We start from the raw sequence: 25,269 nt of genomic DNA, 5'->3' as shown, positions 1-25,269 counted from the left end.
TAGTCTTCGGCCAGAATATGCGGAGGATCGACCGGAGGGACTTATTGACAAACACTTGTAGCTTGTGTGTCAGCCCTTTTGGCACTCTCCATGTCTCACAGCCGAAGAGCAGCACGGACTTGACGATGGATTCGAAGAGGGAAATTTTTACGCGGCGAGTGAGAACGTTTGAGTCCCAGACAGGCTTGAGTTGAGCAAATGCAGCTTTTGCCTTCTTAATTCTGCTCTCGACGTCTTCGTCTATGTCTCGTATAATGTATCGTATAACTATGTACTACTGTAAGTACGCTTGGGCCTTACTCACACGGGAAAACTCAAACATTGCAAGTTGTGAACTGGAACGTGCAGGTATTTAACCCCTGGAGCGCCCCAGAATTACCGTAGTATGGAACTCCTATACTAGTTACCAGCACACGTGTCTGTTTAGGGCGCACCATGGGTTAAATGAGAGCCTTCAGATGACACGATTCGTTTAAAATTGAAAACCAGTTATTATATTTAGATACATAGCGTCTCTTTCTTTCTAATCTGGATTACATTTTTGTAAAGCCTAGTATTGTTAGTGGTGGAAGTATTACTACTTTTCAAACTACATTAGTATGTTATTTGGCAGCCTACTCAAAGAAGCAAAGCCGATAAACATGGAGGATCCAGACAGCTCATCGGACCAGCTAAAGCCGCCGCTTAGCGTCGACTTGCCCGACCCTATATCGATCGAGGATCGCCAGTTACTCGGCAGGTGAGTGATGTTGATGCCTGCCCACAGTGCTATGTATATAGAAGATAGTCATAATGTGTTAGTTATTTCCAACCGCGAGTACTGAAAACGAATTTTTGATTCAAAGCAACACTACTTTAGTTAATAGAGGCGGTACGTGAAAAAAATGCATTGGCAATCCAAAGTTAGTTTGGCTTTCGTGTTCTTTACTAGGCATCTGTAGAAATAAAGCCAGCCACAAGCCAGCTCTGAATAAAGATGTATTTGTGTTGAATAAGAGGCAGTAACCAATGACACTGTTGTCTGTAGGTATGGCGTGTGGCTGATGGTAGGGTTGTGTACGCCCAACCCCGACACGCCGGACGAGATCCTGGGCCGCCTGCTCTCCGTGCTCTTCCACTGGTTCCACGTCACCTCCTTCTCTTATACAGGTAACACACACATTTACGAAATTTGTTAACTAATAAACCAAACCAATCCACTATGTCTCTTATTTCGGACGGCGAGACAAAATATCACGTAAATTAGACCTTCAAATTTTACCGCAACGCTTTTAAAAACTGAGTTATTTATCATAGACAGGAGAAAAGTTACAAATTTATAATAACTTAATAACCTTTAAATATAAAAAAATTGTAATTAGGTACGTTGGTCGAAATTAGGTTATAGAATTTTGGAAATCTCCTATCGTATTACGTGTTGCAGAAATAAGCATCATTCTCAGGTTGAATTACTTTTCTATCATATGCGAAAATAACTATCATTTGCGAATGAAAAATGAATTAATCTACTAGACAGTTAATGTTAGTCTATTTTATTCTTCTGTTAATTTTTTAATAAAAATCTATATTTTCCAACATAATCTATGTGACTATTCCACAGGGGAGCTAGCGAACTTGGTGGAAAAACTAAAGAACGAGCACGTCTGCCCCTGGCTGCGAGACATCGCGGCTTCCCACCGCGCAGTGCTCGTGGCGTGTCTCCTGCCGCACCCGCCGCACTACATGCGGCAAGCCGGACACTGGGACAACCTGGCCACAAAGACACACCATCTCAAGGACGGACTTAACAGGTCGGCTTTAGGAGCAGGTCACAGTTTTTATAAGGGTTGACCAACATGGTAAGCCAGCCTAACAAGCGAGCATGTCTGCCCCTGGCTGCGAGACATCGCGGCTTCCCACCGCGCCGTGCTCGTGACGTGTCTCCTCCCGCATCCCGCGCACTACATGCGGCAAGCCGGGACTGGGACAACCTGGCTACTAAGGCACACCATCTCAAGGACGGACTTAACAGGTCGGCTTTAGGAGCAGGTCACAGTCTTTATAAGGGTTGACCAACATGGTAAACCAGCCTAAAAAGCGAGCACGTCTGCCCCTGGCTGCGAGACATCGCGGCTTCCCACCGCGCAGTGCTCGTGGCGTGTCTCCTGCCGCACCCGCCGCACTACATGCGGCAAGCCGGACACTGGGACAACCTGGCCACAAAGACACACCATCTCAAGGACGGACTTAACAGGTCGGTTTGGTGTATTATACCGAACAATCTCTAGTACTAACAATTCGAATCCTGCCGGATTAACCTTTTTGTAAAGCTTCCCGGTGCTATTTTTACTGGTTTTGAAAAATAAAAATACAGGATACTCATTGTTATATTAGTCCCCTCTATACGGTATCTTCAGAAGTTGAGGAGAGGACCAGTGACTGCCCTTGAACTGATCATAATTAGGGCACCAAAATCTCTTAAAATCGATTAATCTTGTCGATTGCAGGCTCTACTGCTTGATTCCGTATGGCATCATCACGCAGTCTATATGGGACTACATCATGCCCGCGTGGATGGAAGCCATTTGCTCCGACGTGCCTGAAAAGGTAATACAAACGGTATAACTTAAAGCTGGTTGGTTGTTAATTGTACTCAGATAAAATAAAGATGAAATCACAAATTTCTTTACCCTTCAGACACGACAAAGCGGTACCGTTTTCTTGAGAATGTTCAAATTAAGTCTAGATTCGTTCTTTAGTGAGTAGACCTAAATTTCACTTTTATTTCAGGAGCTGATCGAGTTAAAAGTCCCCGTTGCCAAGATCCTTGAGCCAGATGGCGCTATGCTCGGCTTGGACGAGCGCAATCTGTACAACTTTGCTGTACTGCGCGTCAGTGACACGCCCTCGCCCGAGACCGTCCTTCCCGTGTTGGAGTGGTTTCAGGTAAAAAACGCGAAAAACGTAGACAAGATTCACTGCGCATTACCAGTGTAGACAAAATATTCTACCTGAAAATTGAAGTTCTGCTCGGAAACATATTTTACGTGTGCACATTAGATGCCAGTGACCAGGCGCCTATTTCACAAACTTGACAATTGATACCTGCCACTGACATATTTTCCTGTACATCGCTGGGACGGAGAGTAACGACGCTAGAGTTAGACCAAGAAAAGTCTGCAACGATTTTGATAGCACACGCGGTACAAGTGTCATTTTAAACGTCAAACTTCTATGAAATTATGACGTATAAATATCACTTGCACTGCGTGTGCTATCAAAATCGTTGCAGAAGGGTTGCAGACTTATCTTAGTCTTACTCTATGTAGCTTCAACGTTTGCTTGTTGGACCAGCAATGTGTAGAGAATTGTCAATGTTAACCGACATTCGTCAGCGTGGTAAAACAGGCAGCAGAATCCAATGATATCTTTTTCATAGGAATGTTCACCGTCGTGTATATTGCTATGTACTCTCTTCCCAGACTATATCGCTGCTGGAGGTGAAGATCCCATTGTCGCAGCTATTCGACTTGTTCAGCCACTGCGTCATCAATCTCCCTGAAAAGATCTTCAAGCCTCCTATGGGTACGTACTGTACAGGTCTTTGATAAAAAATGCGTCAAACAGGATCGGACTGGCCAGTCAAATCAGTTACTTTTAAGTAAACAAAATGTGAAAGCGGTTCGACAGTATGAATGAAGTTCGCATAAATGGCCAGCATATGATATCACATCACATGTTGGATGAGTCAAAAGGAGTCAAAAGTGTAAGAATAAGTGACTTTTTGTTGTATTCGGAGTAGTTATATTATTTGATTTAATTAAGAAATTTATTAAGAACGGGTCACTCACGTATTTTAAGTCGAAAAACGCTCGACATGTTTCACTCCGTACCGACGAGTGTCATCAGAAGCTTGCGTTGACGGTGATGTCGAGTGTTTTTCGACTTAAAATACGTAAGTGACCCGTTCTTAATATATTTTTTCTACTCCCGTACTTTTATTTGTCATTTAAAGGGTCGTGCACACACCTTTAAAACCCTACCTTATAGTTGTCAAGACAAGTCTTTAGTCTATTCCCCAAATAAGAATTTGTGCATACACGCAGTATCTTTTTGACGATTTTACGCGACTTCGTGTAATGACCACTTAAAAAATATTGAATGAAATACAGTGTTGCCAAACTTATTTTAAATGTCATCTCTGACAAATAAGTGAACCATAGACATTTTTATTTTAATTTTATTCATTCATTCATTCATTCTTTTCCCGCCCGTACTCTCCATTTTTGCTACTTCTTGATTTAAAAATATTTGTTAAATTTACAATTTTATTTCAAAGTAAGTGCTTGGTTGTAGAAAAAGTATTGTATGCAAAAATACTCGTGGCGTCTTTATTTACTTATGCAACTCGCCTTCTTTGACCTCTCTTAAACAACGGTTGCATAAAATACTATAATATGTTTGTGTCTCACGGAAGTGTTGTTATTAAATTAAGAAATTTATTTCGATTATTATTCGATTCCCAGTTGTTTGAGTCCGATTTTTGTGTGTGTGTGTAACTGTCCTAAATTATGTTCAGGCTATGTTATTGATTTTAACCATTATTCTATAGCCGGTAGCAAGAGTAAGGAGGACCCAGAGTGTCCGGAGATGAACGAGCAGGACACGAAAGAGAAGGAAGACTCGCTGCGGCCGCAGAATCTTACTTGCTGCATACTCATGCTGGACATTTTGCTGAAACAGGTAGAATACATTCCCTTAAAACTAAAACTTAAGCAAATTACTCACTCTTAAAAATCGTCTCCTTTGCATGATTTAATAGTGATTTTACAGATATTGTCTCAAGTTTTTCTGTTCCATTTTACCACGCAGTGTGTAAAATGCCGTTTTTAGCGTTTGAAAGGGCCAGGGTGCGTAGACAAGATGCCAATCGTTCACGCTATAGCGTAGTTATCTCTCTCTATCACTCTTCCATATTAGTGATATCACAGCGACAGAGACAGTTGCGTTTCGTTCGCTACGGAGCGTTAACGATTGGCATCTTGTCTACGCACCCTGATCCCTTTTTTTAGGGTTCCGAACCCAAAGGGTAAAAACGGGACCCTATTACTAAGACTTTGCTGTCCGTTTGTCTGTCTGTCATCAGGCTGTATCTCATGAACCGTGATAGCTAGACAGTTGAAATTTTCACAGATGATGTATTTCTGTTGCCGCTATAACAACAAACACTAAAAACAACAAAATAAATATTTAGGTGGGGCTCCCATACAACAATTTTTTTTACGTAATGGTAGGGAACCCTTCGTGCGCGAGTCCGATTCGCACGTGGCCGGGTTTTTATTTATTTAAAATATTTTTTTTATAGATGGAGCTCCAGCAACGTCGTATCAACATGCAAAATGTGAGCAGCGAAGCTACAAAGTTGCTGCGTTTGATGTTGAAGTCCAGTCAGAGCAATACCATAGAACATGGTGAGGTTTTCCGCTAGCAAATGTACATAACGTAACTACAGTATGTCTGAGACAGAATATGTTTCTAACGTCATTTGTTTTGACAAAAATCATAATAGAATGTAGTAGCAGTAATTTTGGAGTTTTCGGAGGATGCATATTAAAACGTGTCCCAAAATTTTGTATGAAAAAATATTTTTCCAGTGCGTCACGTTCATACAAATAAAAAACTTTTCATACAAAAATGTGACGATCTGGAAAGAAAATCTTGGGACACATTTTTTCATGTATGAGGCGTGAATGTACAAATGATTCCGAGTAAAATGAGCCCAAGAAGTCAATATTTTGAAGACATGAATGAAATATAATTTTTTTTTGGAAAACGCTCAAATACACATACATACATGAACTTTGTTCCATAGCTCGTTGCCTGTCCGAGGGAGCATGTTCGTATTGCGAGGCGGCAGCGTTGTGGCACCAGCTTGCCGTCCAGCTGGTTCGGGCTCTGGTCCCGGACAAGCCAAAACCGCAGCCGACGGTTGGTACAGTTTTTTGCCGTAAAGTATATAGCCCCCTGAAACAAACTTTGAAAATTTGACAACGGCGCTTAGACACTTTTTGTGGTTTTTACCAGGTGCAACACACAAAATTTCTTTTTAGTCACACGTATGTCTCACGATAGTTTAAATTCGAACATAAAATGCTCTTCCAATTTCTACATTTTTAATTTGGACTTATTCCGTGAAGTATGTCATAATACTGGAGATACTAGATCGGACTTGCCTTAACTTATCATATATCGAACGCGGATCCACTTCGGTAGGTATTGAGGATTAATTAAAATTTAATACTTACTGCACTGACCCACACGTTCCAGCTTTCGAACGGTTAAATGTTCGGGCACCACTGTAAAGTTGTTACTTCCAGCCCCCCAGAGAAGAGCCGTGGCTGGACAAGAAGGAAGACGAGCGCAGCAAGTCCGGCACGCCGGCCGCCCCCGACGCTTTGATGTCCGTCGCGCACCCGCTCGACAAGAGCTCCGTCGGAGGCGTGCTGGTGCATATGCCGCATGTGCGTATTTATTGTTATCGTTAAGGGGCCCACAGATTACCAGTTCGCCGGACGATATCAACCTGTCAGTCAGTTCGGAGCTGTCAAATTTTGCGTTTGACTGACAGGCTGATATCGTCCGGCGGACTGGTAATCAGCGGGCCCCTAAAGTTCATGGTTATAGCTCGTTTTTTTAGCCTTAGAAAAAGACTACGCGATCTTGACGTCTCTTTTAATTGAAAAACGCTTATTAAATATCAGTAACCATTACTTATGGAAGCAAAAGAATGTAAATAATCGTATATGATTCATAATTCTTGCATATTTGCCGTGACTTAAGTGTTTTTCAATAAAAATACGCGTTAGGATTGTTTACCTTTTTTCTAATGCTAAAAAAAAACGAACTACAAGGTTGTTTGATATTTACACTTTTTTTTTTACACACAATGAGGGTTTTCAAGAACTTATGCGCTTTGCCAGATGGCTATTGCTAGATGATATCGAAATATCTTTGTGTTACTTGGACTTTAATTCTTACTACAAGTACAGCCAACTAGTAAACAGGACTTTTAAATTTAATCGGGTTACTCACGTATCATCCAGTCGAATAATCGCTCGACATGTTTCGATCCGTTTTGACACGTGGCGCGTTCGATCGCTAGGAAGTTTTCCAATTTGGACAATAGCTTTTCGACAATGAATAATTTCGACCCTAAAATACTTTAAAAAGTGTCCCAAGATTTTTCCTTTGTCCATTACGCTGCTATACTTGCTATTTTGAACGGAATAGGTATGAAAAATACATGGACATGTTCGGGCACTTTTTTCTCCTGTTAGAATAGAATAAGCTCGTAATTCTGAGTAGAAAAAACGTTAAATAGCTAAAGTGGTGGGGACAACTTTAAATAAAGTAACCCAAACATCACTGCGAGAAAACCCTCATTGAGACCAATTATTATTTAAAAAAGAGTGTAATAAAAGTTATAAATTTTTCATCATCTTGAAGAAATGATTCTTAATTAAAACAATAAACTCTAAATAAAAGTGGACTGTAGTCTAAGTACTCTAAGTCAAAGCTTCATCATGGCTTGTTTGTCGGGCTCAGTGACCGTCGCTGCATGCACCCGTAGCTCCCGGTGTTTAGCTCATGGATGTATGTCTGTCTGTCTGCGAGATATCTTTTGGGTGGCGCGTAAACATTACCGTACGGTTCAACCTATTGGAACCCGATATACCGTTTTTGTTCGATTGCTCACAGCTTAAAGGGGCCCACTGATTAACAGTCCGCCGGACGGTATCGGCCTGTCAGTTGTTTGGAACTGTCAAAATTTTGTTCTAACTGACAGGCCGATACCGTCCGGCGGACTGTTAATCAGTGGGCCGTTAAGGCGCTAGAGGTTAAGTTTAAATTGGATGTGTGTCGATATTAGTTCAGGATTGTGTCGCTTAACTTCAAACTCGGGTAAATCCACTGGACCCTCTCAGCAAGTATCTACGCTATTACCTTTTCTTAATACCAAAATCGCATAATCTGACAGATGGATTTACCCGAGTTTGAAGTTAAGCGACTCGATTATCCTACAAAAAGGAGTTAAACATGTTGTGGTTGTGACATAGTATGTGTTAGACAGTGTAATGTCTTGACCAATGTCATGTTGTCGTTTTATGTAGATTATATATTTCCATTGAGGCAGAGCAATCGCGCATACATTTCAATCTCAACAGGGTAGCACAACAAGTGACCAATATAAGAAAATACACTGATTTGACTTAAGTTGCCTTGAAGGGTGTCTCGTAGAGTTAGGATCTGCGATACTGTATCTTTGCGTCATTAATGAAACGTAGATTCATGTTACCTTCTATCTTATTCTAATATTAGGTAAATGACTGGGCCAGAGGTATTAAGTCTTTAAAATCTACAAACACACACATTTTATGTCCCTACTTCGATTTTACATCACACTGAATTACAATGAACACTAAAAATATTTTAGCTTGAAAAAGAAGTTTAACAAATATCAAATGTGGAATAACATATGTATATTTTTTTAATTTAGGCACACGAAGTTTGTTAGTCCAAGTTCGTAAGTTCTCTCTATGTAGACTTACGACATCTGGCCAGCGATTTCATAACTATTTCCCTCTAACATATCTCTGTCTCTACATTTGATTTTCTCTTCCCTTTCCGGTACAAAATACCCAAAAATGGTTGTGCTTTATAGTACTTATCGTCGCTACAACAAACCTAACCAATATTTAAATGTCTAATAATTAACACAACGTGGGGTCTAAACAATTTTTTGGGATCTATAGTTACAGTGACGAAAACTGTTAATAGTATAGTGAGACCAATAGAGTGAAAGAAATTAGGGAAACTATTTTTTTTCTATTAAGTGGCTGTGTATTCTCCGGGAATATTAATGCCTAGTTGCCTTCTGTTTAAGTGACGATGTGGAAGTCCAAGTCCAAGTGAGTTGTAGCAACAAAGTACTATAAAGTAGCCGATTTTTGGAGTTGAATGTATGTCTATATAGATGTATAGTTTGTTCATTTCATGCAACTGTCACTCATAAGCGACGTCGATTCGGAAGCGACCCTGACTAAGTCGTCAGCCGACACGCAAGTATGTTCTTCCCTGCTCTTGTTTGTCATTGTGTGCTTTATATGTGAAGGAATAAGGTCTCTGTTGCAGTGGTGAATCTATTTAAATTCAAGTATCTAAGTGCAACATAGACAATATTTCTTTAACTTTAACGACTTCATTGGGCTTTAAGTTTTAAAGAATCACATCAACTTATTCATATTTTATATTCCTTTTCTAGTTAACTTGGCTTTTATTCTTGCCGACACTGGCATGCACGCACACTGCTGTTATTATAGATCTGGTAATGTTACACACTTTACTTTGTAATATTTTAAGTTCAATGAAGTCTTTTTTCTTATTTAATATCATACATCTTATTTTTTTATTAGCTTTCAATATTTAACCTACCTTGCTTATTTCTGTTTTGTTTAGTTTCTATGGATATGGAGTAATATTAAGAACTAAATCTACAAAATAAAACGCTAAAATCTAGTCATAAATTTCACTTCATTTGCTTTAAAACAATAATATATAAAATGTTTGTTGTGATGTTTTGTTCATGCTTACGAGTACGTTAAATATTTCATAAGAAAGGTAAAATGGTGAGCTTTGCTAAATAATTAAATTAATAAACATGTCGGAACAGACGTCACTGTAAGAGACTCTGACCACTATAACTTTGTACAAACATGGGAGTAAGAATGCATACATATCCCTATACGTTCCATACTTGACGTAGCACTTATGATAACTTAGCGTGGTCCGACTCTAACTATTGGCAGTGTAAACAGAAGTCTACCTAAATGAAACCTTTTAAAATGTTGTATGTACTTAGACTGGTCAAGCCGTCTATTTTGAGAGTTCTATGTTATACTTAGATAATGACAGCGACCGTGGAGACGATCACTGAGCAACTGGATATGGCAACGAGTCTACCGGCGACAGACGCCCCGCCCATGGCTACAGCTCACACCATCACTTTGACGGACACCGATGTTGCTACCGCCACAGCTGACGTAAGTGTGTCTAAATCTTTAATAGTAGACTGTATACCAATCGGACGATCACCAATAGCACGAGATTGAAATATTATGGACTTCTAATTTGTGTACATATTTCCTAACCATCGATCGTTTTATTCTAAATTCTAAGACCTTGCTCAAAGTTACTAATCGCATAACCTTACTACTTTTGTATTACTTGTTACGAAGTCAACATAATTAAAGTCAAAGTTAAGTATTATGCATCCAATAAAAGTAATCCTCCACAGGTATCAACGCCTAACTTGTTGGGAGACCATGAAGCAATGGCAGACTCTGTAGAAGAAGATATGACCAACTTTTGGCCGACGTCTGCTGGAAAGTTCCACTTCTGCATTGACGAGCTGCCCCAGGAGTTGCAGTACATACACCAGCTGTTACAGGTTAGGGTGGTTATTCCACCTGTCCAATTTCTTTCTCCAATGTCAGTGCGTCTCACTCTCTCATAAAAGCAAAATGTGAGACGCAATACACGTTGGACAAAGATATTGGATAGGTGGAATACCACCCTTAGATTGGATCTTATAGTAGATAGTGGAACCTGGATAATTGCAATCTCAAGGGACCGGCCATTTTTTGTCAATTAACCAGGTTTTTCATTTAAGCAGGTCGTGTCAATTAACGAGGTTCAAAAAATCGTTGTGTCAATTATAGAGGTTCTCATTAATAGAACGCAACCTGTTCTGACAAATTTCTTTTATGGAGGTGCAAATAACCATTGAAAGTAGATTTAAACGCTTTCGTTCTGGGTTTCTGGTCTATATATTGCTTCTGTCTATACTTGTACTTTTACACTACATTAATTATTACTACTCAAAGTTTATTTTCTTATTAATCATTTGGGTTTAATAAATTCCCTTGAATTGTAGAAGAAAGTTTTATTAGAATGTAAAAAGCATACTTTGTTTTTGATTTAATCAAAACTATTTCACCTACTACTGGCTGTGATAGATACCCAATAAATAAATTGAATTCTGGATGAAGATATAAATAAAATGGTCGTTGCTATTAAAATATCGTTTCTGCTGTCTACAACTACATTATTTCAATTACAGAGGTAATAAGTAAAACTCGTTTCAATAATAGAGGTAATAAGAAGAGCAAAAATAACGGATTTTTCTTAGCACAGTGTCAATTATAGAGGTCTTAGTTGCGATGTGGTCAATTACAGAGGCAAAATTACGAAAAGCACTAAAATCTAAATTGCAATTATAGAGGTTCCAAAATTTCAATTATAATTGGCCTTTTGGTCTCAAGGGACCGGGACCGGACTTTTGGTTGCAATTATTGAGGTTTTCCATTTATCCAGGTGCCAATTAACCAGGTTTCACTGTATGTAATAAACAAGGAATACCAAGCTAACGTAAAGTTTAGTCCAAAGTCCAAACTTTTTAAGCGTTATTTTCATATATCGTCTAATTTTCACATAGTTCACAGATCTAAATCACAATTTTGTATCAAGCGAATACATACGAACGATGCTATTAAGCCTAGAATAATATAAAGCTTAAATTAATATTTAAATTTTTATTTTTGTAAATTTTACGACTTAAATTGGTTCACAAATCTAATTAATATTAGTTTCTACAAGATTACCTTTTCTTTTGCAAAAAAAATATTTGAAGAAATATAATAAAAAGCTATTGCTCTTCAAATAATGTTTTTTATAGGAAAATTTTCTCATGTATGAACATTTACAAGCCTTATCGGACTAAAACACAGTTACTTTCTGTACAGGAACTGAAAAGCACGTCCCATCCAAACGTGCTGTATCACCTGCTGCAGTGCTTGCAGGTGTTGGTTCTAAACGCTGACGCTCTCTCCGAGCACAAGGGCTTCTTGATCTGGTGCCAGGAGAATCTGCTTATTGACAAGTAAGTGGTGGTTTATATTACATATCACTATTCAAATGTTGGTCTTAAATAGTATTGTTTAGAATTTTACATAGTAAAACATCCATACGTGCTTGGGTATCATGATTAAAGAATTTTAAACGATCTTTTTGATAAATATTTGGACGCCAGCGGTATCATATATTTTTTCACATCACCTATTCGGAAAAGGGCTTTTTCTTCCCCGTTAGGAGGGATCAAAGTGGCACTTTTCCTCCTTGCTAGGGGGGATGAAAGTGGCACTTTTCTGTTCTAGGACACTGTTTTCGTTTTTTTTTGCATTCTTTTTTTTAGTTCGAATTATATTTTGAAACAATAATTTCCTCGTAGATTGATTTTCTTTATTTTCCTCATAGTTGATGTGAAAAGCAGTATGTGTCACACGGTATCAAAATTATTTCGTCTTTGGCGTTAACACTTAAATCCCTCATTACGCTCAGGATTCAATGTACGCCCTTGACGGAAATATATAATTTTGATCCCTTGTAACACAAACTACTATTTTACAGCTTGTGGAGCGTATGCGACGCGTCGCATTCAGCCATCTGCTCCGTGGCCGTGCCGGTTCTGCTGCACTGCTGCACGCTGGCCGGCGGCGGCGACGTGTTCTGCGCGCTCGTGCGCGACCAGTTCCACCACAGGGACGCGCGCGTCCGCTTCCGCGCGCTCGAGAAGGTCACCGTCATCATCAGGTGAGCGAGCATCACCATTTGGTAAAGTGGAAAAAATATGAGATCACAATCATCATCTGTCCTGAAGTGAAGCCATAGTCATTGCCTAGTGAAGTAACAAATATTTGTGCTTATCAAAGTGTCACATCATTTTAATTCTTCAAATAATACCAACGTATGACAGATACCATAAACATTATTATAAACAAAGACACTATTTGACCATTCCTGTTGTCCCTCCTTCTCTAGATTTATGGATGGCTCGCCCGTCAAAACGAGCTTGCCTCTCCAGACGGCGCTGGCCACTGCCTTCTGTTACCTCATCTCGAGCATGGACGATATCAACGTGTACGTGGCGCAACGGGCCACCTTGTACATCGGCACCATACATGACAATGCCATTGACGTAAGTATATTGTGCAACACGTGTCTCTGTCTTTGACACTGTTGATTTCTGGAATTTCTCAGTCCAGAAATCAACTAGTTACTGGACTAGCGTAGATTTTTTTAAACAAAATATAAACCTTATTTAACTCATCGATTTTTTATCCTACAGGGGAAATTCGGCCCAATATGCCTAGTTTCCACGCTGGGTTGGAAGCTTTTCGTTTAAAACTAGTATCTACGCCAACTCTTGGGATAAGTTGCCAAAGCCGGCCCTGGGTTTCTTTAGAATGCAGACGGGCAACGCTAAAATGAGGAGGATAACTTTGATTTAATGGGTTATTTAACTTTATCTTACGTATTTTGAGATTGTTTGTTAGTTCACTGGTCACTCCTTGTTACAGTTGCTCGTATACTGTCTGGAGACACAATTCGACCTGGTGATCGTGGACCGAGCCATGGTACTGCAGTGCGTGTACCAACTCCATAACACCCTGAGCGACCGCAACATTCTGTCCTGGCAGTTTTTCCTCAATCGCTTCGAAGCACTCTTTCTTGAAGCGCAGATCAACTCTAATAAGAACGTGGATTTCAACAATTTGAGAGGTTGGTGGAGAACTATATTTATAATAAAAAAAAGTAAGTATGTAAAAACATTTTTATTACTTTATTTTAATTTTATTTTTAATATTTTACCTTTGCCTTTTCATTTGTTAAATGTTAATTTATTACGACTATTGTAATTTTAGGAGATCGCTGTTGGGTGTTTTGATTTGCGGTAAGTTTTGTGTTTATCTTTTTTTTTCGCTGTGCCTCTTTCATATTTACAAATCCTTGATGAACTTAGAAATTGAATTAGCTAACTAATTTATTGCATTTTTAACAGAACTTGTTAGTACGGACACAAGCTCCGAATGGTTCCAGTACAAGGTGCGACGTGCTCACGAGGCACTCAGCGTCTCAGCAGTGAACACTTTAAGTGCCTCTTTCGGCACTAAGTGGCCGTACAAGAGGACTATCTCTGCACCCGCGACGATGCCGCCGCAGCCGGACAGACAACACGGTGAGTTAATTAGAGAGATCTATCGCGATGTGCTCAACTACTCAGCGGTGAACACCTTAAGTGCCACTTTTGGCCGTACAAGTGGACTGTAATAAACCTGGAAATAACTTAACCTTTCAAGATAGTTCCTGGGCACTTTTATTTTAACACGTGGTTACGTGTTGTCAATGTTGTGATGATATAGTCAACGTGATTTTACCATGACGTATGTATGTATGACGTGTGTAGGTTAACTTTAATTTAAACTGGCCTTAAGGGCTCATTTAGACGATGCGAGAACTCGCATGCGATATTCATTACATTGCGGGTTTTGATCGGTCGGTTCAATTGGACGTAACCAACAGTCCGCATTGTAACTAAAATCGCATGCGAGTTCGCGCTCCGTCTAAAACAGCCCTAAAACGGTTGTTTTCTTAGTATTAAAAGTTATATATTTATTTTGTCCTTACAATCGAGTTTGCAGAACAATTCTAGTAATAGATAAGGTGGTTGTATTCCAGAGCGAGAGAAGGTGTACTCCCGCCAGTACTCGGCGCCCCTCTTGAAAAGGAAGACCTCGAGATTTGGCCTGGGACAGCTGCTGGCGGCGCCCGCGTCTATACCGACTCCACAGCGCACTAACAACCACGGTAAGTATTGTTATCTACACTCTATTCTACCCTTACACTCATGCGAGATAACTCAGTTTAAAAACTCGCCTACAATTATAGTCTACTATTTTTGGAACATGAGTATTTAATAAGATTATCGAACACCACGATCGCATTCGATTTTGTTGACATGTTGGGAAATTGGATGATCAAAGGCGAGGCGATTCTTCTTCTTCCTCGCGTTATCCCGGCATTTTTGCCACGGTTTATGGTACCGGTCAAAGCTGTCGATAGAGTTGAATATAATAACTGTCATATAATAACATATATGGTTGCATTAAAGGGTTAATTTATTAAAGGCCTTTTAAAATAATGGTTAAATTTGGTTTCTTACAGAAGGGTTGCACACCTTGTCTGGCCGGTCTACTGAGGAAATCATGACGGTGATGCCTAAAGCGGTGGACCTGGAGGAAGCCGACAGGGAAACCACTAATCTGCTGGTGTTTCTTCTTATGCAGTTCTTGTCAAGGTAACATTACATGAATAAATTATTAATTAGTTGTTTGATTTATCTAAATATTGGCATCGCATCGCGTGGCTAAATATTCCTCAGCTGAAATAGATAGTATTGTACGGCGCCATAAGTTATGTGGTAACTGGATTGTCAAATTTTGGCACTCAACTACCGTACATTAAGTATGCAGTTAGTGTATACCTTAGGGTGGTATTCCACCTGTCCATTTTTGAAGTGAAAACTTCTTTAGCGGCGCTGTGCACTTTTTGAGGTGGGGAAAAAATTATAAACTCGAGACAGCGTAAGGCGTAACGCGTAAGGCGTCTCTCCTCTCTTTCTACCGCGCGGCGAAAATGTATGCCTGAGCCTGCTGTTTCATTTAGGCGGCGCAGTGCGCTTGCGTGATGTGTGACGGACAATGTCATTGTTTTTTTATTTAAATGCCATCTAGTGAGATTCCCTCAAACTGGTATTAATAGTCAAAGTAGTACTTACAGTGATGTGCTTAGGGGTTTCAAGTAATGCGACGATACAACGCTAGATGGCGTTAACATCAATTACACATAGTGCTGCAGACATTTTGCACTATATGTTATTAATATTTTGAGTTACAATGTCGTTGAGTTTTCACTTCTGCCGGCACTCCCGGAGTGCAACCCGTTGCTTTTTTTTTAACATGTCTGTACGTCTCACTCTCTCATTAAAGCAAAATGTGAGACGCAATACACATTGGACAAAGAAATTGGATAGGTGGAATACCACCCTAATGTACAGGGTCTACTCATCTGCCTAATTGGAGACTACAAATATTTTGCTTTATATTACGTCTTAGTATTTTTGTCTACATCTTGTATGTATTTATTGTAGGTCCGACCAAGCTCACCCAAATGAAGACAATAAGCAATCTTTGAAAACCCAAGAGGTGGTGCTGCGGCATCTGTTTCTGCTCCTGGGTTATAACTGTGTCGACAAATGCTTCCACATCTCGCCACACACGTTAAGGTATACATAAATAAATATTATAGGACACTCTAACTCAGATTGACTAAGTCCCACGGTAAGCCCAAGGAGGCTTGTGTTATGGGTACTCAGACAACGATATATATAATATATAAATACTCAAATACATAGAAAACACCCATGACTCAGGAACAAATATCTGTGCTCATCACACAAATAAATCATCATATATATAATCGGGGGGTATGTGTGAACATTAAACAAAACTTTATTTATTTTGGTTAAAATAAAATAAGCTCAGTAAAAAAATCGGGTCAGACCCATAAAATAGGTCTTTTTAGGGTTCCGTACCTCAAAAGGAAAAAACGGAACCCTTATAGGATCACTCGTGCGTCTGTCTGTCTGTCTGTCTGTCTGTCTGTCTGTCTGTCTGTCTGTCCGTCTGTCACAGCCGATTTTCTCCGGAACTACTGGACCAATCAAGTTGAAATTTGGTACACATATGTATGTTTGTGACCCAAATACGGACATGTAACGTAAACAAATGAATTTTAAACATGGGGGCCACTTTTGGGGGGGTAAATGAAAAAATGAAAAAAAAAATTTTTTTCAAACTATATTATGTTACATATCAAATGAAAGAGCTTATTGTAAGGATCACAAATATATTTTTTTTATAATTTTCGAATAAACAGTTTAGAAGTTATTCAAGAAAATAGGCAAAAAATGACCATTCCCCCCCCCCATTATCTCCGAAACTACTAAGTCTTAAATTAAAAAAAAAATACATAAAATAGGTCTATACCTATAGATGACAGGAAAACCTATTAGAAATGTACAGTCAAGCGTGAGTCGGACTTAATTACAGTTTTTGATCCGACCCCTACGGATTTTTTAAAGAGATTTCACTCACGTTTCACATAAAAAATACATTGTTAACAGTGCCGGATTACTTAGAGTAGTAGTTTTCTTAGAGTAATTGGTGATAATTTTCTGATAAGATAATCATTTTAAATATTTAACGGTCTTACCTACTTACGAGTAATTGTAAGGTCAAATTAAAAATAATGTTTAAAAAAAAAATGTTAAATTGAGAGCTAGCTCAAAGTTTTTTGTACTCGTCGACTTTAATGGTTGAATTAATAAAGACTTTGTAACCAATAAGCAAAACAAGCACGTGCTTACGGCACCACGTTCAGGGGGGGCACCAAAATGCCAGGTTGAAAAAGGTGAACAAATTTTAAAATTAGGGACAGACACATCGTTTTTACCACACGATTTTTTTAGCTGTCCAAAAGCTAATTTGCAAAAATAATGGCGCGTAATTCTTTGGGAAACAATCGGTCGCAGTAGAAGAGTCGTGATTACATGCATAGATTCGATTTCAACCCACTCTTTTGCGGTTCGGCGTTAGGTCTTATGCGAGGCCTTCTGCCTTACGGCAAAGTTGATCTTCTGCCTTAATTACACTTGGGCGTGGATCCAAATCCAAGCTTTCCTCTTTCGCAGCTGGGCCTACTGCCTTTCTCACACTTCGCCAATTCAATTCCAAGCTCTGCTTTCTTGCATATTTTATGCATGAAAACAACCTCGCTGAGACCCTTAAATATCGAGCCCTATGCGAAGCTAGGCTGATAGAAAACTGTCCCATCCCTTCTCTGTATGAAATCCTGGATTCGCGGCTGGTTGGGACTAAAACTAAAATTGTTTTTATATCGAAAAATTTTCGCGCTCGCTTCGCTCGCGTTTTCAATAACTTTATGAGGTATGATAAAGGTGACATTCGGGTGGCGACTGCAGCAACATTACTCTGTTGCAACGTTACTGCTGCAGTACTGTCAACTTCCGTGATAAAATGATGTGACTGATTTCCATACTAAAAGTAAAAATGTACAACTGTCTATCATATTGCGTTTTTATATCGAAAAATTTCCGCGCTCGCTTCGCTCGCGTTTCTATTACTTTCTAAGCTATGATAAAGGTGACATTCGGGTGGCGACTGCAACAGCATTAGGTACTCTGTTGCAACATTACTGCTGCGGCACTGTCAATTTTCGTGATAAAATGATGTGACTGATTTCCATTCTCAGCTGTAATGCGGCAATGAACTTCTCTCAATTTACCAAAAAATCAATGTAATCTTGATGACCCTAGGGAGAGGGGGCACCTAGAAATGCTTAGGGCATCAAAATATCTTAATCCGGCACTGATTGTTAAAAATTGTGTAATATACGGAACCCTTGGAATGCGAGTCCGACTCGCACTTGGCCGGTTTTTTTTTATTCTTTCCTGTGTTGAATGGCGATGTCTATACCTTGGCCAACGAATAAGTAGGCAAGTGGTTGCAACGAGTTTTTTATGTATGGTATGTACAAAATCTAAGAGCAATGTTTGAATAGAAACAAAAATGTACATAGAAAGAGCTTTTGTCTTCTAGACTAAAAATACTTATTTAAATTCGTTTCACGCATCTCTATTTGTTAAAAGTTTTTTTTCGTATACAGGCAATCTGCAATCTTCAACGCGTTCATAGCGAACTTACCCCAGGTTTTGGACCAAAACCACTTGATGGGCGCCAGTATTGCTGAACCCACATTAATGCTGTTACAAGTAAGTTTATTTTTTATTGATGATTTAGAGAATTTAGACTATTGCCTTTCTCATATTGTTGTCGCCAGCCGTCGATTAAATTTGGGATTTGATGGTATTGATATTACAAATACAAATACAAATGCGTTTATTTCATTACTGATATTAAAACTGAATCTTTTTCCGACAAATTAGAACCATTAGAATCACTTAATTTACCTATCCTCGCTCAGCGCAGCCCTTTCTAGTAGTGGGTTGTCGAAATTGTTGCAGGGCATAATTTGTTTTTTGACAGTTTTGCAGCAGCCCCGGCTCAAGCGCCGGCGTGACTGCCCCGATGTCCATGGCCGGCACCCTGGTCACTCACTCCCTACACGCTCTAGAACCCCATGTCAGACGTCACTGGCTTATGGCTCTGTCCGTCGTCATGTACAAGGTATGGCACTAATTAATCTTACAATCATGTTGCAATATTCTACTATTTATGGCCTAAGCTGCACTGAAAGTTTTCCTGCGGCGCAACAGTACTCTCGTACGGTTTTTGTGCTACAAGACAAGCACTCTTGTGAATTCCGACCACAATTTGCACCGACTTGGCATTTTGGCAGTAGTCCTAATGTTCAAAAACTACCTAGATGTAAGATTTATTTGCAATGCCCTAACAGGGTGCCATGTGTTTTCACATTTTTTTACTGTAACAACTATATCATTACCATGGTTTCGCAATAAAGCATTCTATTCTAATTATGGCCGCGTAAATCTTGTCGGGCGGCCTAGTGTAGACGGACTCTAGTCAGGTTCTTCGAACCCTGAGGGCTTAACAACATTGTGGATATAGCATCTAGATTAAATTAAATATTGTTTGATTCTGAATATTTTCCAAGAAATATGTCTATTTGCAGTATCACTACGGCAGCGGGACATTGTGTGCGCAAGTCCAGTCGTTAGTTCGCATCGTGCTCAACACCGTAGAGGCGCAGTACCACGTCTGCAAGCGCATCCCGCCCATGATTGTGATGCCACACACCACAAGAGGTAGGTGTAAAACTATAAAGAAATGTTTTTATATGTAGGTTTCGATTGAGGTTCACGTAGCTTTTCCATGGGGGGGCCGTCAAAATGCTTTTATATTAGGGGATAGCATCATGAAATATATTAAAAAATTGTAAAGTATGTAAATCATTTGACAGTACCGGCTACTTAAATATTCGACCAGTATTCAACTAACGATCCTCTACACCTACAGTAATCTACTATTAGGTGTGCCACATCCTGTAGCCCTGCCATTATACGTAAGGTTGTTTAGTCGACCCTTTCTCAGGCTGATTTAGATGGCGCGCGAACTTGCATGCGATTTTAGTTACATTGCGGACTGTTGGTTACGTCCAATTCAACCGACCGGTCAAAAACTGCAATGTAATGAAACTCGCATGTGACATCTCGCACCGTCTAAATGAGCCTTCAATGTGTGTCCTCCAGAGCTGTCGCAGCCGTCGCTGAAGTCGTGCGCGGCGGGGGAGCGCGCGGCGGGCAGCCCGGCGCCGCTGGAGCGCAAGCCCAAGTCCGCGGACGCCATGCCCACGCACTGGGAGCAGCCCGCCAACAAGTCAGTACCTTCCAGAACTATACCGCAACCATTGACATATATCTCAGGACTGGCCTTACGGGCAATAACAATGGGGCCAGTACAGCGGTGTGACACCGGTACAACGCGATTGGTTGATGAGTTCGCATCACGCGCGCGATCGGTCGCAACTAGTTGCGTTAGACTGCACGATTGGCTCTAATTCGTTAGTGACACCGCTGAACTAGTGCCATTTTTAGTGCCCGTAAGGCCCGTCCTGAAATATATGTCAATGACCGCATCGAGATGCCAGGTGGGCCTTAGTCTTGAACACCACTCCTTTCTAGTTCACCTTTTCCAACCATGTTGCGATTTGCTGACATATAGAGTCCGACTACGTTAAGTTTGCATCGACTTGACAGTGACAATGTGATTTGCGTACAAGTCTCATAGGAGCACCATACTTGACAGTATAACACTTGCAATTTAGCACGGTCTGACTCTACCTACGTGTCAATAGAATTTTAGCCTAGGCATTCCGATTTAAGGTTCTAATTAGACTTATGAGACCCGTCTTCAACAAATCCCGAATATAAAAACTGCTTGGAATATATTTGAATTTTTTGGAATACCTTCTAGATTGGTGCGACCTGAAAAATGGTTAACATCATTGCTTCATCAACGCTCTCCTGTAATAATATCCATTGTCGATACTATTTTGTGACCAATTGAAGTTATTGATGATAAAACTCATCTGCATATTTGTATACAATATCATCTTGTCAACCGGTCTGGCCTAGTGGGTAGTGACCCTGCCTGTCAAGCCAATAATGGTCCTGGGTTCGAATCCCAGTAAGGCCATTTATTTGTGATGAACACAAATATTTGTTCCTGAGTCATGGATGTTTCCTATGTATTTAAGTATGTATTTACTCGTAACTATATAAGTATGTATATCGTCGCCTAGCACCCATAGTACAAGCTTTGCTTTGTTTGGGGCTAGGTTGTTCTGTGTGTCCCCTAATATTTATTTATTTATTTGTCTTATCAACAGGTATCAGCAATGGAGCCTCGAGCATGAGTCGTCAGAGAGCGAGCTGATCGCTATTCCTGAAACCAGCGACGTCGACACTACTGTACACGGGAGTACTGCACCGGTAATTTATATAGTTGAGGACATATACAGTATACAGCACATATACACGGTGTGACATGAGTAAACCGAATAATTTTAACAGCGTATTCCTGATCATATTTAGAGACAAAAATGTCCTATAAACTTTTTTTTTAAAACGCCTAGTTTCAGAGATAATATTAATTTAAAAATAAACAAGTTTTTGTTGTTACATAATGTAAAAGGCTTTTTTGATGGTAATGTTGCTGCTATGGGACGTAGTCTAAATATCCTTATTGATAGATGTCAAAAAGTGACAAGTACCACTTTGCAAAAAGAAGGTATTGCGAAAAAAAATTTAAAAATCAATTTTAAGTAACAAGTTCACCAATAACATTTATTTTTTATGTACAAATACATTCAAAAAATTGAAAAAAACAAAACAAAAAAAATTTTTTTTTTTGCAAAATTGACCTAAACTCATATTACATTTTTTCCTTCTTTTGACCTCAGAAATGCGTGGTTAAAATTATTCGGTTTCCTCATGTTACACCGTGTATGTTTAACATTTGAAGTAAAAAAGGAATAATCATCATCATCATATCAGCCTTTTATCGCCCACTGCTAAGCATAGGCCTCTCTTCGAGTACGCCACTTATACCGGTCCTGAGCCAATCTCATCCAGAACGGACCTGCAATCTTCCGAATGTTGTCCACTCAACGAGCCAACGGACGCCAGGCTCTCCTTTCGTTTAAAAGCGGCCACCATTCCGTTAAGATTTTGGCCCACCTGCCATCACTCTGCCTGGCAACATGTCCCGCCCAGCTCCATTTAAGTTTGGTGATGACGTATCCGACGTCTTGCACCTAAAAAAGAATATCTATAGATATCTTCACTACTTATGCTCATAATATTATCTAGATAAATACCTTTTTATTTTTCGAACGAGCGAGCGAAGCGAAGTGAAGTTCTTACATTCGACTTTGAACACACGGCTGGCTAGGGGCACGTCCCGTCATTTCGATGTTTTTAAGCTGAACTATCAGAGGATAGTTTGATACTCAATAACTTAAGTAAAAATGTTCTAATTTAAATGAAATTGGGTGAATAGTTGAGGGCATTATATTTTACTCATTAAATTTTGAGCTGGCTAACAAGAGGTTATTGAGCTAGAAGAGCTGAAAATGCTAAAAAGCTATTTGTGAGGGGTCTTGCTATTCTGGTCATTTTAATTGCAAGAATGTATGATCGAGTTTGGTATCAAATGAAAGTGCTCGGTTTACACATTTATTATTTTAGGTTATATCGTAGGAACAATTGCTTCATAATTCAGAAACGCGCATGTGACACCCTTAATATATGAACATCCATAGACTACGAAAACCGCTGCGTTACTTGTTAGTCTCCATAGGCTACGGTGGCTTAAATCGAAAAACTGTTTAAAATTTGAATTTAGCAAGGAGCAAGTACCAGGGCCTCATGAGTTACGAGGTGTCGTTGACCAACCCGCCGTGGGGCGCGGGGCGCGGCGGCCGGGGCGCGTACCCATATGAAGGTATCGCGGCTGCTCGCGTATCTTAGCTGTATACTTTTGGTTTGGTTTGTTTGTATAATTCTACTAGTTTAAAGTATTATTTTATTAACCGACTTCCAAATCTAAAGGGAGGAGGTTATCAATTCGGTTGTATGTTTATTTTTTGTTGACTTGTAGAAAAAGTATTGTATACAATAGCGATATAATCAAGCTTTTCAATCTCGTACCTTACTTAGGCAACTCAGCAAGCTTCGTTGCCTAAATAAGGTCGACTGAAAAGCTCTCTATTATATAAAATACTATTTTTTATATGAAGATTTTTTTTATGATGAAATTTTTGGAATCCATGATGGCGGCCATGCATTATGTCATAAAAGTCGTCATGGATGTCGTTTTATAAGTTTTAGCTGACGGAGATTTCGAAATTGATGACCATTTTGGTATCCAAGATGGCGGCCACGCATAATGTCATAAAAGTCGTCATAGATATCGTTTTATAGGTTTTAGGAGGCGCAGATTTCGAAAACGATAACTATTTTGGAATCCAAGATGGCGGCCATGCACTATGTCATAAAAGTCATCATGGATGTCGGCTTATAGGTTTTAGGGGACCCCGATTTCGAAAATGATGACCATTTTGGAATCCAAAATGGCGGCATGCAGTATGTCATTAAAGTCGTCATGAATGTCGCCTTATAGGTTTTGGGAGGGACAGATTTCGAAAATGATGACCATATTGGATTCCAAGATGGCGGCCATGCACTATGTCATAAAAGTCGTCATGGATGTCGTTTTATAGGTTTTAGGGGGCGCAGATTTCGAAAATGATGACCATTTTGGATTCCAAGATGGCGGCCATGCACTATGTCATAAAAGTCGTCATGGATGTCGTTTTATAGGTTTTAGGGGGCGCAGATTTCGAAAATGATGACCATTTAGGAATCCAAGATGGCGGCCACGCATAATGTCATACAATTCGTCATTGATGTCGTTTTATAGGTTTTAGGGGGCGCAGATTTCGAAAATGATGACCATTTTGGAATCCAAAATGGCGGCCATGCTGTATGTCGTAAAAGTCGTCATGCATATCGTTTTATAGGTCATCGTCATCATTTTCGAAATCTGCACACCTGTTTCAAATAAGGTATACCTAGATGCATCCTAGTAAGTCAACAACGTTTATATCTACTATCGAAATGTACTTTTGATAGTAGTAGTACGAAATGTAATCTGAAAGGAATCAAGTAATGCATTCCTGTAATGAGGAATCGACATTGATTCCAATTACTAGTAATTGTAATATTTGAAAAATTTATTCCTGATTCCTCAAATGGAATTGTACTTAGTAATTCGGTATTGTTAGATAAGTTAGATTACAAAGTAATCTGGGAATCGGTTATCAGATTACAACGTAATTTCAAGTAATCGTGGAATTAGGAATCAATTACGAAATGCCCATCTCTAAGACTAAGTAGCACTGCATTCAATTGATCTTTTTGGCGAACCGCGAGTTCTCAGTTCGGGGCGAACTACTAGTTTTAATTACATTTTTTATTTGTAGGGTTCGTTTGATGAGCCGTCGCATTACGAAGATCCGCCGCCAAAGATCGAGACCATTGCCACCACATCGGCGCCCCACCCACCGCTTAGCAAGATTGTAAGTTTAATTATTTGCGTAAGATTGACGAAATATAAAGCGAGCCGATCTCTCGAACAAGTTTGAACAAGTTCGGCTCACTTTATATTTCGTCAACTTTACCTACCACGTCTTTTCTTTGCGTTTTTATTTATCCTCGAATTATATAATTTTAATATTATCTTTAAATAATATTATTTGTTGTCAGGCTCAATTGGGATCTCGTTCTACACATCAGTTGTCTACCAGTTCTTCGGTCTCCATCGGTAGTGACTCGTCGAATTTGTAAGTACAGTGAGCAATACTATTCGCTTAGCACCTTTGCATACAAACTTCTATGCTTCTCTGCAGCTGACTGTACATAACTTTATTAGGCGCGCATACATAAAATTCGGCCTTTTAGAAATTGCATTTTCACGTATGTTTTTGCTTTATAGTAAACTTTTCATTTCCAGAAAATCTACGCCTATGAGCGGGCAGTCAGTAGAGATTTGGCCTGATCAACTACACGGGCCGCAGACTTCACCAAGGGCCAAAATACTGGGCAAACAGAAAAGGATCATTGGTGAGACAATATCGTGAACAATATTGTATTGAGTAGGTGTATTAAAACACTGTCTGCGTGTTATAGATAAAAAAATCTAAGCAAGGCTT

The 25,269-nt window shown here is 39.6% G+C and overlaps 1 protein-coding gene across 1 annotated transcript in view; it reads left to right on the top strand.

The window, feature by feature from the left end:
* LOC134796387 (protein unc-79 homolog) overlaps positions 1 to 25,269 on the top strand; it is a 42,167-nt gene that overhangs the window by 7,222 nt on the left and 9,676 nt on the right. Inside the window, exons 11-39 of the mRNA XM_063768584.1 lie at positions 614 to 739; positions 1,028 to 1,149; positions 1,601 to 1,790; positions 2,487 to 2,586; positions 2,770 to 2,925; positions 3,462 to 3,564; positions 4,592 to 4,722; positions 5,345 to 5,450; positions 5,852 to 5,967; positions 6,357 to 6,500; positions 9,022 to 9,102; positions 9,942 to 10,079; positions 10,334 to 10,486; positions 11,841 to 11,977; positions 12,505 to 12,687; positions 12,916 to 13,072; positions 13,455 to 13,656; positions 13,937 to 14,113; positions 14,614 to 14,742; positions 15,100 to 15,232; positions 16,085 to 16,219; positions 18,682 to 18,787; positions 19,062 to 19,202; positions 19,669 to 19,801; positions 20,246 to 20,372; positions 21,385 to 21,487; positions 24,541 to 24,636; positions 24,824 to 24,900; positions 25,071 to 25,180. Of these exons, the coding sequence (XP_063624654.1) occupies positions 614 to 739; positions 1,028 to 1,149; positions 1,601 to 1,790; positions 2,487 to 2,586; positions 2,770 to 2,925; positions 3,462 to 3,564; positions 4,592 to 4,722; positions 5,345 to 5,450; positions 5,852 to 5,967; positions 6,357 to 6,500; positions 9,022 to 9,102; positions 9,942 to 10,079; positions 10,334 to 10,486; positions 11,841 to 11,977; positions 12,505 to 12,687; positions 12,916 to 13,072; positions 13,455 to 13,656; positions 13,937 to 14,113; positions 14,614 to 14,742; positions 15,100 to 15,232; positions 16,085 to 16,219; positions 18,682 to 18,787; positions 19,062 to 19,202; positions 19,669 to 19,801; positions 20,246 to 20,372; positions 21,385 to 21,487; positions 24,541 to 24,636; positions 24,824 to 24,900; positions 25,071 to 25,180 (3,812 nt within the window). The remainder of the gene's footprint in view (positions 1 to 613; positions 740 to 1,027; positions 1,150 to 1,600; positions 1,791 to 2,486; positions 2,587 to 2,769; positions 2,926 to 3,461; positions 3,565 to 4,591; positions 4,723 to 5,344; positions 5,451 to 5,851; positions 5,968 to 6,356; positions 6,501 to 9,021; positions 9,103 to 9,941; positions 10,080 to 10,333; positions 10,487 to 11,840; positions 11,978 to 12,504; positions 12,688 to 12,915; positions 13,073 to 13,454; positions 13,657 to 13,936; positions 14,114 to 14,613; positions 14,743 to 15,099; positions 15,233 to 16,084; positions 16,220 to 18,681; positions 18,788 to 19,061; positions 19,203 to 19,668; positions 19,802 to 20,245; positions 20,373 to 21,384; positions 21,488 to 24,540; positions 24,637 to 24,823; positions 24,901 to 25,070; positions 25,181 to 25,269) is intronic.

Source organism: Cydia splendana, chromosome 1 (assembly GCF_910591565.1).
Source record: "Cydia splendana chromosome 1, ilCydSple1.2, whole genome shotgun sequence".
Lineage (NCBI taxonomy): Eukaryota > Metazoa > Arthropoda > Insecta > Lepidoptera > Tortricidae > Cydia > Cydia splendana.
This window is presented reverse-complemented; position numbering and strand designations above follow the sequence as displayed.